General features: G+C 39.6%; 1 protein-coding gene across 14 annotated transcripts in view; it reads right to left on the bottom strand.

Moving 5' to 3' along the window:
* Positions 1-13,623, bottom strand: part of cracd (capping protein inhibiting regulator of actin dynamics) — a 232,375-nt gene that overhangs the window by 18,749 nt on the left and 200,003 nt on the right. For 13 of the 14 annotated variants that reach the window (XM_072569643.1, XM_072569608.1, XM_072569669.1 and 10 more), the window contains one exon: positions 10,813-13,399. In XM_072569643.1, the coding sequence (XP_072425744.1) occupies positions 10,813-13,399 (2,587 nt within the window). The remainder of the gene's footprint in view (positions 1-10,812; positions 13,400-13,623) is intronic. The other variant, XM_072569727.1, reaches the window with a different exon arrangement.

Genomic DNA, 13,623 nt, shown 5'->3' with positions numbered 1-13,623 from the left:
TATAAAGTGATCAATAAATGACACAGTTCAGCAGTGTCATGAGGCTTTTCAATTTCCCTGTCTTGCCCCCCACTTCTCTACCTACCTGAGGAAAGTATCTCATCTCTACCCAAAGCTACTGATAGCATCTGTACTGAGAGATTCAGAGGCAGTACCACTACTGACCTGATGCACTACACAAAATGAGTTTGATTGGCACTGTTTTTAAATAATAACTCTCCAACTGGTCAACTGAGCATTATAAAAACATTAATTTAAGATGAACATTACCCTATGTTAACAGTGGTAGCTGCAAGTATTTTATTTCAGAATTTATCATGCTATCCACAACTGCTAACTAGGAGCTGAATTCCTAATGTTCAGCTGTTCTAATCATATTATGGTTTTAAATATTCAAAGTGTTTTTACAATAGAGTTAAATAAGTTTCAAGTCAATCTATGATGGTTCAAGGGACAAACTATTTGACAAAGTAATGGGACTAAGTGCAGACAAGTCATCTGATGGCTTGCATCTAAGGCTTTGAAAGGAAGTGGCTGTAGACATAGTGAAGGCATCAGTCAAAATGTTCCAGAACTCACTGAATTTTGAGAGAAAGTCAGTGAATTGGAAAACTGCCAATATGACACTCCTGTTCAAGAAAGGAAATCGACAGAAAGCAGGAAATGAATAGTCCAGTTAGCCTAAACATCATTTGTTAGGGAAATGTTAGAGTCCAAATGCTAGGAAGCAATAGCAGGACATTTAGAAAAGCTTAATGCTATTAAAGAATCAACATGATTTTGTGAAGGGGAAATCATGTTTGACAAATTACCTAGAGTTCTTTGATGATATAACAAGCAGAATGGATAAAAGGGCACAAATAGATATAGAATCATAGAATCCCTCCAGTGTGGGAACAGGCCATTTGGCCTAACCAAGTCCACACCGACCCTCCAAAGAGTAATCCAGCCAGACCCATTCCCCTACCCTATTACTCTACATTTACCCTTGACTAATGCACCTAACCTACATATCCCTGGACACTATGAGCAATTTAGCATGATTAATTCACCTAACCTGTACATCTTTGGAGTGTGGGAGGAAACCAGAGCACCCGGAGGAAATCCATGCAGACACGGAGAGAATGTGCAAACTCCACACAGTCGCCTGAGGCTGGAATCAAACCCGGGTCCCTGGTGCTGTTGAGTCAGTAGTGCTAACTGAGCCACTGTTCTGCCTAAATAGTGTATTTAGATTTCCAGAAGGCATTCAATATTATACTATATAAAAAAGTTATTGCACAATATTTGGGGTAATATATTAGCATGGATCGAAGATAAATTAGCACACATAAGACAAAGAGTTAGGATTAATGGGTCTTTTTTCATGTTGGAACGTGAAATCCAAAACGATCAATCCTCAGTTATTTACTATCTATATCTCACTGAAGCAGGGATGGTGTGTAACATCACATCCACATTTGCTGATGATTCAAAAATAGGGAGGAGTGCATGTTGTGATGAGGATATAGGAATCAGCCCAGCAATATTGATTGGTCGAGTTAATGGCAAAAACGTGAAGATGGAATTTAACTTAGGAATCTACTTTGGTAGGAAGTATCAAAAGGCAAACTATTATTTAATGGAGTGAGACTACAAAAAATTGAGGGCTCTGGGTGTTCGTGTGCATGAAACAGAAAGAGTTAGTGTTAGTGTGCTGGTGTGGCAAGTAGTAAAAAAAAAACAAATGGAATTCTGGCCTTTACTGCTTAAGGGTGGAGTTTAAAAATAGGGACGTCTTGTTACAACTGTACTCGGAGCTAGTGTGCACAGTTTTGATCCAGATATTTTAAAAAAGGTTATATTAATACTTAAGGCTTTTCAAAAGAAATTCATGAGATGGATGCCTGGGTTGTTGGGATTGTTTAATCAAGAATAGTCAAATAGATTAGGCCTTTATTCATTAGAGTCTAGAAGAATGAGGAGCGGTCTGACTGAAGCAAGCAAGATTCTGACCAGGTAGATGTTGAGAACATCTCTCCATTAGTGGGGGAATATTTAACAAGAGGATATAGTTACAGAAGAAAGGGACACTCATTGAACGTTAAATTTCTCCTCTCTGAGGATAATAAGTGTCTGGAATTCTCTATTCCAGAGAGTTGAGGGGGCTTAGATACTTAAAGAGAAGATAGAAAGATTTTTGAAGTATTGGGGAGTTGAAGACTATGAGGAGGCATAAAAGAGGAGCTGAGGCCAGGGCAGATCAGCCATGAGCGGTAGGGCAAGACTGAGGGGTTGAGTGGCCTGTTCCTCATTCACCTATGCTCTTATCATACATATTTAATTTCTTTTAATAGCTGATTGTGCCCTAATAGAAAGTAATTTGCAGAAGAACATACTTTGCAAACAAAATATGGATTATCAACCCACATTTTGTATGCCCAAATTTGAATAAGTGATCATTTCAGTGTATTGTTTTGATTTTGTTTTCAAATGTTTAATACAATAGTGGGTGGACTTTTTTCTTATTCGTTCATGACATGTGGGCATCATGGCTCAGGATAGTATGTAATTACAATCCCTCCAGGGCCTGTTTTGATACTGGGCATATATTTATTTCAGATTTATATGTACTGTTAATAATGGCATTTTCTATGTTAACCTTTTCCAATACAAGATAAATGGAAGGATTATGGAACAACGGATACCCAGGGTGATCATAACACTGTAATTCAAACAAGGGATTCAATTAATGGGATACATCTGACAGTAGGAAAGATTCAGTGCTTTAGAACCATCAACTGGGCCCAGAATTAATCCCATGATCTCTCTGAAATGAGTGCTTTTTGTCTGTATGCAAAGATTCAAAATAACTGAAATCATTGTAATTGCCTGCTGGGCAAATAAAATGTGCATTAATATCCTTAGATTAATATTCTTGTTTATTGACATCAGTATGAACACATCTAAGTTGCCAGAAGCAAGTTGTCAATTAAAATCCACTTGGACCCAGTGTTCACAGAGCAGCAATCAGTATTTAAAGTCTCAAGAGGGAACACTTATGCTTTACATGGTGTAAAACTCTCGATTTTATAAAACAGCACATCTTCTAATTTGACACTAGCAACAACACCAGAGGCGCTTATGATAGCATAATGATGAGAGGGGGAGAGTGGAATTCAATTTCCATTTGAACCACATACAGACACCACCCAACTAGAGGCAGCATTGTTCAAATAGGTCAGCACCAGAGCTTACTTTTTTTCCAAAAGGAGGATAGCAAATCAACCGCTCCCGGAATAGCACATCTGGAAAGTGGAGGATGGATATGCAGAAGGGTGATGTGGCTCAGAGGAGTTAGCAGCAGGCTGGAGATTTTTATATACCCAGAAGAAGAATTCTTATTCCATGTGAACACCAATAACAAAAATAAAACACCCTTAAAGATCAGCAAGGCCATCTATCTGTGGAACCACAGGAGATGGGGCAGATACTAAACAAGTATTTTGCATCAGTGTTTACTGTGGAAGGATATGGAAGATAGAGAATGTGGAGAAATAAAGAGCGACATCTCGAAAAAATTCCATATTACAGAGGAGGCGATGCTAGATGTCTTAAAATGCATAAAGGGGGATAAATCCCTGGGACCTGATCAGGTGTATCATCGAACTCTGTGGGAAGCTAGGGAAGTGATTGCTGGGCCTCTTGCTGAGATATTTGTATCATCGATAGTCACAGGCGATGTGCCGGAAGACTGGAAGTTGGCCAACGTGGTGCCACTGTTTAAGAAAGGTGGTAAGGAAAAGCCAAGGAACTATAGACTGGTGAGCATGACACACGCAGTAGGCAAGTTGTTGGAGGGAATCCTGAAGGACAGGATTTACATGTATTTAGAAATACATGTAAATTAGGGATAATCAACATGGCTTTGAGTGTGGAAAATCATATCTCACTAACTTGATTGAATTTTTTGAAGAAGTAACAAAGAGGATTGATGAGGGCAGAGCAATAGATATGGTCTGTAAGGACTTGAGTAAGGCACTCAACAAGGTTCCACATAGTAGGCTGGTTAGCAAGGTTACATCACATGGAATACAGGGAAAACTAGCCATTTGAACACAGAAATGGCTTGAAGGTAGAAGACAGAGGGTAGTGGAGGATTCCTTTTCAGACTGAAGGCCTGTGACCAGTGGTGTGCCACATGGATCAGTGCTGAGATCACTGCTTTTCATTGTTTATATCAATAATTTGGAACTGAACACAGGAGGTACGGTTAGTAAATTTGTAGATGACACCAAAATTGAAAGTATAGTGGACAGCAAAAAAGGTTACCTCAGAGTAGAACGGGATCTTGATCAGCTGGGCCAATGGGCTGAGGAGTAATTTAGATAAATGTGACGTGCTGCACTTTTTAAAGGCAAATCAGGGCAGGACTTATATACTTAATGGTAAGGTCGTGAAGAGTGTTTCTGAACAAAGAGAGCTTGGAGTGTAGGTTCATAGCTTCTTGAATGTGAAGTCACAAGTACAGGTTGTTCTGCTATGACACACATTTCATCAATGCGAATTGGCTGTAACCGGAATGATAAATAAGGGTTGCAGTTTGTGAAGCACAAACTTTTAAAATGTGTGTTGGCTATAACATGATTACATTGCCAACACTTTAAGTGCTATTCTTATGGTGAAATTTTTACATAGACCGAGGTCGCACCAGAACAAAACTATCATGTTATCGAAGAAATGACTGTTAGGATAGTGAAGGTGATGTTTGGCATGCTTGCCTTTACCGAGTGTAGGAGTTGGGAGGTCATGTTATGGCTGTACAAGACATTGGTTAGGCCACAATTGGAATACTGCATACAATTCTGGTCTCCCTGCTGTAGGAAGGATGTTGTGAAACTTGAAAGGGTTCAGAAAAGATTTACAAGGATGTTGCCAGATTGGAAGGTTATACTCCTTCCATTTTGGAAGGAGTAACAAAAATACTGAGTACTGGGCTAATGGTAAGATTCTTGGCAGTGTGGTTGAGCAGAGAGATCTCAGTGTCCATATACGTAGATCCCTGAAAGTTGCCACCCAGATTGATAGCATTGTCTAGAAGGTATACGGTGTGTTAGCTTAGGGATTGAGTTTTGGAGCCATGAGGTCATGTTGCAGCTGTACAAAATTCTGGTGCTGCCGCACTTGGAGTATTGCACACATTTCTGGCAGTCGCATTATAGAAAGGATGTGGAAGCACTGGAAAGGGTGCAGTGGAGATTTACCAGGATGTTGCCTGGTATGGAGGGAAGGTCTAATGAGAAAAGGCTGAGAGACTTGAGGCTGTTTTCATTAAAGAGAAGAAGGTTGAGAGGTGACTTAATAGGGACATACAAGATGATCAGAGGATTAGATAGGGTGGACAGTGAGAGCATTTTTCCTCAGATGGTGATGGCTAGCACGAGGGGACATAGCTTTAAATTGATTGGAAATAGATATAGGACAGATGTTAGAGGTAGTTTCTTTGCTCAGAGAGTAGTAAGGGCACAGAACGCCCTGCCTGCAACAGTTGTAGACTCACCAACTTTATTGGCATTTAAATGGTCATTGGATAATCATATGAATGATAATGGAATAGTGTAGGTTCGATGAGCTTCACATTGGTTTCAGAGGTCATCAAGGGCTGAAGGGCCTTTACTGCACAGTAATGTTCTATGTTTCTATGTCTCTAGATAATAACAACAACATTTAAAAGGCATCAGGATGGGTATATGAATATAAAGAATTTAGAGGGATATGGTCCAAGTGCTGGCAAATGAGAATAGATTTATTTTGGATATCTGATCAGCATGAACAAGTTGGATCGAAGGGTCTGTTTACATGCAGTACATCTCTATAACTCAATTTCCTTTTCCAGTTTACAAATTTGTGTAATTTTGTTTATCTGTTGTAGAACCAAACTTCAGAAAAATAGAATGTGTGATGCAACTGAGAACCAACTGAAATATTTCACATTGTCGATTCCATATCTTGCCATATTTTGCATCTGATACATTAAAAAATGGCATTAAGTGTGAAAGGTTAGCTGACAGTAATGTTTGAAAATTTCACTTTTCAAATCAATTTAAACAAACAGAAGATGTCTCAATTATGGATACAACTTGCACGTACATAATTCAGTTATTCTAATAAGCTATGAGAGGGAATTCTGGAAATTACAGATACTCAGTTATACAAGTAATATTTGCAATTTCCTGAAAGTGTTAAAAATGCAGCCTAATTATTGGCTTTTGGAATGCTGGCTGTAAAATAAATTTTTTAATAATTATAGAAAAAGATTATCAAGAAAATTCTACAACAAATATTAATAAAGTTATATTTCCTGTGCTTTTGATTGGTTTCACTCACTTATCCAATATAATCATCTGAATTAATTAGCTCAGAGGAAAGAAAGCAAGTTTTTGTATGATGTGATGCAAAGGATTACGGAGGATATAAAGCAGAGAAGTAGGACATTCAATCTAACCAATCCGTCGCAGCCTTTATCCACCATTTCAGTATCTCCATATCTTTCCATGTTTCAATCTACTATAATCATCTATTCCTTTCTCTTCCAAGTGCTTATCCAGCTTCCTCCTACTTTAACAACTGCCTATGAAATCTCTGTATACCCATTACTGGGTAAAGAAATTCTATCTGAAATCCCTATTGTATTCCTTGGTGACTCTCATCATTCTGGTCTCTAGTAGTCAACACTCTTCAGCACACGTGGAGACATCTGTATCTACTTTATCAAAACCTGTCATAATTTTAAAGACATCCATTATGTCTTTCCAGGTTTCTTTTCTTATGTTAAATGAGCGTCAACCTGATCTGTATACCCAAGCACTTCCAATATCATCTTAAGGACTAGAGGGTGTCAGTTTAAGGTTAGAGGAGAAAAATTAAAAGGGAACCTGAGGGGCAACGTTTTTACACAGAGGGTGGTACGCATATGGAATGAGCTGCCAGTGGAAGTGGTTGAGGCGGATACATTAACAACATTTAAAAGGCATTTGGATAAATACATGGACAGGAAAGGATTATAAGGATATTAGCCAAGTGCAGGAAAATGCGGTTAGTGTGGACAGACGTTTTGGTCGGCATGGACCTGTTTGGGCCAACAGGACTGTCTCCATACTGAAATGACTCAAAACCCTTACTCTACATGTGGACTGAAATTTTCTATTTTGGTGTTTAAATAGGCCAGTGGATGTCTTAGATGGCATCACATCCACCAAGGTCCATTACCACTCCTTCATCTCATTTCATAATCATAATCGTAATTAACTGGTTTCTATAGTGATTAAAAATGGTGAATTTACGTGGCTGGTGAGTAGAACCTCTCACTACTATTGGAACCTTCTGGGTTCTGCACATATTCAAAGACCCATGAGCCCCATAAACATCGCACCCCTCAGGATCTCCCTCTGCATCCCACCAACATGATGCTCAAACTGCCCACCTTCCCCCAAGACCCTGGCATATGAGGTAATCTTGCCAAGTTCTCCCAGAAGCCAGGTTACTCCTGACTGTGGATGAATCCACCTCCCACGTGACTCCCTTCCCATCCATGCTTTACTGAATCCACTCCTCTTGCAAATCCTGCTTCCCCCCCTTTACCTTATCAGTGATTTCTACTTCCTTCCAGCCTGCAGTCCCCAATCCCAAAGAAAAGGTTCAAACATTTCCTCCCTTTGGCAGAGGAAACCCCTGAGCCCAAGCCCTTTAATTTCTGTGGACAGGTCTGATATACTGACCATGGCAGCAGACCTTCAGAAGGCTTGAGGTGTAGGGGAACATCCAATTGAATCTTTAATTTTCTGGGCAATTCTATCGGAATCTTCTTGATTTCACAGGGTCTTCACAAACAACTCCCATACAAGGTGCAGAAATGAACATTGGAAAATGCAGACCATTTTTGCATTTCTATCTAATAATAATATTAAGTTTATGCCTAGTGTTTCAGTTCTACAAGATTTGTTTGTTATGGTGTTAGTTCATAGGTCAATTGTTATCAGTGATATGTAAAGTTTAAGAAACAAGTCTCTTATCAGGATATGGGCCTTTCCCTTGACACCAATGTTTCACCGTTGTATCCTTGCTTTTATAATTCAAACAATTAACTTCTCCTTTCTACCACATTTGCTGTAATATTAAGCATGCTAAGGGAAATTATTTTGGGGCATGTTGATCATTTAAAATACATTGAAACATTGTAGCGGTTTTTCTATAAACATCTTTATCAATTCACCAACTAACTTCCTAATGATGTGGAAGAGCCGGTGTCGGACTGGGGCGAACATGGTTAAAAATCATACAACACCAGGTTACAGTCCAACAGATTTATTCGGAAGTACAAGCTTTCAGAACCCCGGCCCTTTGTCAGGTAGCTAGTGGGAAAGGATCCTGCCCCACCATCTCCCTAACATAGGAGCAGCACTCCAAAAGCTTGTACTTCCAATTAAACCTGTTGGACTATAACCTGGTGTTGTATGATTTTTAACTTCCTGACATTATTTCATATGTATCCTTAGATCATCTTGGTGAAATGTGACTGAACTCCACTTAGACTGATATATCTTTTCTGTGATGGAATATGAAGATCTAAACAGTCCAAATAAGATCATTTAATTTAATAGATTTTATTTTCTGTTAACTTTATGAATAACCCAGAATACTTAGATCTTCTGGATACGTAAGAAGGCTAAATATCCGATTTTTCTTCTCCACACCCCTTCTTTAATCAACAGTATATTTGACAAGCCCTGAATAAAAAGCCCACAGTAGGTTCTAAGCATCTACACAGATTATCTCTGGGAAAAGCTGTACAGGCCAATACAGAACTCCAACAATAACAACTTGGTTAATCTGCCGCGTTACCGCAATTAACTGTTCAGTAGTGATTTGTCAGAATGATAGCATCATGGGCTGTATCCTTGAATATTATTGTATCACCATGAATATTATTAATGAACAGTTTTTCTAAGATTGATACTCGTTCTTTAGTCTTTGTTTTGATTAGATTACTTACAGTGTGGAAACAGGCCCTTCAGCCCAAAAAGTCCACAGCGACCCTCCGAAGAGCAACCCACCCAGACCCATTCCCCTACACCTAACACTATGGGCAATTTAGCATGGCCAAATCACCTAACCTGCACATTTTTGGACTGTGGGAGGAAACTGGGGCACCCAGAGGAAACCCACACAGACATGGGGGGAATGTGCAAACTCCACACAGACAGTTGCCTGAGGTGGGAATTGAACCTGGGTCTCTGGCACTGTGGGACAGCAGTGCTAACCACTGCGCCACTGTGCTGCCCAAATATTTCAGAAAACATTTTAAGTTTACTACCATGAATTTGGTGCAGAATGTCTGTTAGGGATTGCTGAATAATAAATTACAGTGAGAAAATCAGTCATGTTACGTTGGTAATACTTAGGTTTTTGAATCCAGGAAGTTGAACACAATATCTCGGCTTATATTCCAGAGGTACTGAGGGAATGCTATACAATCAATGGTGCTATCTGTTGGAAGTGATGTTAAACCAAGGTCCCATTTGTGTTTTAGATGGATGTGAAAGATTGTCGGGTGATAGGATGTAGGAACAGAAGTAAGCCATTCGGTCTATTGAGTCTACTCTGCCATTCGATGTAATTGTGGCTGATCTGATAATCCTCAATTCCACTTTCTTGCCTTTTCTCCATAATCTTTGATTCTGCAACTGATTTAAAATCTGTCTATCTCAGCTTTCAATTTACTGAAGGGCAGTCCTTTGAGGTAATGAATGCCACACATTCACTACCCACTGAAGAAGAAATTTAACCTCAGCTCTATCCTAAATGGACAATCCCCTTTTGGTTATGCCTTCTGGACCGAGACTCTCCCTCAAGGTGGAAGAAACCATCAGGACCTCGCCTATCAAGCCCCCAAAGAATCTTATATGTTTCAATAACTCTCTCATCTTTTTAAACTTGAGCGAGTACAGGCCAAACCTATTCAATGTTTCTTCATAAGATAACTCCTTCATCACCGGGATCAGCCAAGTGAACCTTCTCTGGACTGCCTCCAATGTCAATGTCTTTTCTGAAATAGGGGCCCAAAACTGTTTTCAGTACTGGCCTGTAGTTAGGCTGGTGTCTTGTATAGTTTTAGCAAAACTTCCATACTTCACTCCCTTTGATATCAAGACTTATGTCACTATTTCAAGACAACCAACAGCCAACACCTATAAAGACACCATTTGGTCATTATCACATATATGTTGATAAGAGTTGTGTGTATATTGCAGTTTCTGACAATTGTGACTGCATTCCAGTAATAGTCTATTGGGTGGAAGCACTTTGTGCAGATGCAAGAGGTGCTACATAAATGCAAAACTTTAATTTCTTTTTACTTCATAGTGCTCCTGAAGAATTAAAGTTCATCTAAAATTCTTAAGACAGCACCTTCCAAACCCACAACCACTTCCATTTTGAATAACAAATGCAGCAAATACATGGGAACACCACCACCTGCACATTCCCCATCATGCCATTCAACAACCTGACTTGGAAATATACCACTATTTCTTCAGCATCATTGGGATAAAATCCTAGAATTTCCTCCCAAAGGAGACTGTGAGTCTACCCACAGCACATGAACTGCAGCAGTTCAAGAAGGCAGCTCACCACCACCTTCTGAAGGGCAGCCAGGAACTGGACCAGTCAATGATGCCCAATCCCACCAGTGAATTGACAAAAAAGTGCATGACCAAATATACAGCAAAGCACACTGAAGCCAAAATACCTATAGATACTTCACACTTTGCCTACCTTTCTTAATGGAGTCTGACTTTTTGTCTGCCCTCTCTCTCCATGGAATGTTGATGGATGGGAAAAAAGATTTTCTATCCTTTGTTTCCACTTCTTCATTCTTTACTCTGTATGTTTGAACTGAGGTGTCATTCTTCTCATCTTCTTTTCTCACATTTGAATCAAGTAGATTCTTTGTGTTTTTGTGATCTGCACTCTTGTTTAAGGTATTGTGAGGGGACGGAGGTGGAGTGAACCGTGTAGGCTTGGGTGCTAAAGCAGGTTTCTGAGATGGTTGTGGCCTTGATGAAACTTTCTCATTTGAACGTGCAGCAAGTTTATTTTTAACATGTTTTGCCACATCAATGCTACTTAGATGCGTAATCCCAGTCTGTGAAATGTCTGAAATGCTATTTGAGCTGTCTTTCAAAATGTTACCAACCTTATTATCTTTGTTATAAGAGAATTGCTTACCAGAAACCGTGTATGATTCACCTTCTTTTTCTTTTGAGGCCAGGAATGCTGGAATTCCTTCCATACTATCTCCAGCACTATACCGTTTCTTCCGTTTTTGTTCTCCTTGCTGTTCATAGTGGAACCGAAGGGAATAGTGGGTCCTCCTTAATTTTATACCAAATGGGGACGTATCCATTGCCCCTTCAGTTTGTGTGATCACATTTGTAGCAGTTTGGTTAGTAACGGGAGGTTGAGCTTGCAGAAGTGAGTGCTCTTTCCTTTGCACAGCAGGAAGACTTGGAACTAGAAACGATGGAAGATCTTTGGCAAATTTGTAACCTTCAGCAGCATCTCCTGTCCTAATATTATGATTATCCGAGTGCGAGTCATCTTGTGTGTTTTTGGCTGCATCCTGTGCAATGTTTTCAGATGTCAATAGCCCACTAGGTTCAGAAGAATCTAAAGCGCAAATATGTGCAAATACAGTTTCCTCAGGTGTAGTTTGTTTCTCTGCTTTGTGGGAGATACTCATTTTCTCAGAATTGCTGACTTTATTGCCATCTGCCCACTTCTGCCATGCAGGTGTTATGGAGAATTTTGCATTCGCAGATAAAGTTTTTCTCAAGCTGCTATGCATACTGGAAGATCTGAAGGTAGTCCAGTCATCACTAAATCTCCCATGTACTCTTCTTTCTTGAAACCTTTCATCCGAACTTTTCAGAATTTTCGCCCTAATGGCAGCCCACTCAGTTAAAGCTGTTGATCTTGCCTGCTCGACTGATGGTTCTGGATTGAATTTGGATTTGCCAACTCTACTTCTGGCACCCTGACTGGATTTAGTTGGCTTTTCAACTGGTGGTAAATCAATTGTTTTTCTCTCCTCTGAAAAGCCAAGCAAAGTCTTACAAGCTGTGTCTTTGATCTGTTTCAGATCAACAGCTGTACCACAAAGCTGTGCTCCTGTAACCAAAATGGCTGTATGGGGAACGTAAATTGAAGATGAAAGGCCGTTACTTGACTTTGTAGAGGCCTGTAGCTCATTCACATCTGAAGAAGGAACAGCTTCTCTTGGATGGGTCACAGGGGTCAGATTAACTTTCTGAAAAATGATTTGCTTTTCTCCTGAAGACACTTGGAATGAAAAGGGAGTTGACGATGTTTGTCTTTGATCTACCTCTTTCCATCTAAGTTCCCCTCTACGTTGCTCCTCTTCCTGTGCCTCAAGGAATTGTTGCTTTTCTTGATTCAACAGCTCAGCATCCTTTTGATTCTGTTCTTCCCTTTGTTGTTTCTTCAAATCATGGTGTCTTTCTATTTTTTTCTGTTCTTCCAAATTGTGTTTTCTTGGCTCTTCATTCGGTTGGTTGTTTTCAGCAGCATGGAAATGTAAATCTTCTTTCCTCAGGCCTTCTACCTCAAAGCACTTTTGGTCCTCTTTCTTCATTTCCAACTCCATCAACTCATGATCTTGCTTTTCTGTGTCACTTTTTGGTTTGTCCATTTCATCACATCTTTTTTCACCCTGATATAATCTGTTCTCCTGCAGTTCACATTTTTCTTCTTCCTCACCCAACTTTTGCTCTTTCACTTCATTGTTTTGCTCTTCCTCAAATGGTGTGTACTCTTCTGTTTCACCTATTGCTTCTTCATGTAATTTCTGGTCTTCCAATTCGTGATCTTTCTGATCTTCCATGTACAACGTTTGTTTCTCCACTTCACCACATTTTTGCTCCTCCTCGTGTATTTCTTGCTGCTCCATTTCATAATATTTTTGTTCCTTCTCATGTGCTTTCTGCTCCTCGAATTCAACACATTTCTGTTCTTCCCCACTTAATTCTTCCTCATTTAGTTTCGGTTTTTCCATTTCATAATGTATCTGATCTTCCTCTTGTATTATTTGTTCTTCAGTTTCCTCTTGTTCTTCTTCCCATCTCTTTTGGCCCTCCAATTCAGGATGGCTTTGCTCTGCTTCCTGCCTATTGTGCACCATTATTTCATTTCTGCATCGTTCCTTCCCAAATTTAAGATGGCTTGTCTCTCCTTGTCCTTTATCCTCTTCTATTTTGTAATATTTTAGGTCCTTCGCCACAAAAATTGTCTCCCTCTCTTCCAGCGCAAAGTCAAATTCATGGATCGTCACACTCCGCATTTCCTAAAAGTTGCAAATATGTAAATTCACTTCAAACATTTTAAAATAGTTTGTACATAACAGCAGTAATCATTTAAATAAGAGTTATCTTAATTTTAGCCTCAAAAGATGAGGCTGTCTGCACCAATGTGACAGTTCAGTATTTCATTAAGCAACATTGATAATTTAGTGATAGATCAACCCACAAGCAGAGGATCAACACATGTCGCTGCACTCACATTTCATCC

The sequence above is a fragment of the Chiloscyllium punctatum genome, chromosome 1 (assembly GCF_047496795.1).
Source record: "Chiloscyllium punctatum isolate Juve2018m chromosome 1, sChiPun1.3, whole genome shotgun sequence".
Lineage (NCBI taxonomy): Eukaryota > Metazoa > Chordata > Chondrichthyes > Orectolobiformes > Hemiscylliidae > Chiloscyllium > Chiloscyllium punctatum.
Note: the sequence above shows the minus strand (reverse complement) of the source record. Positions and strands in the feature narration are given on the sequence as shown.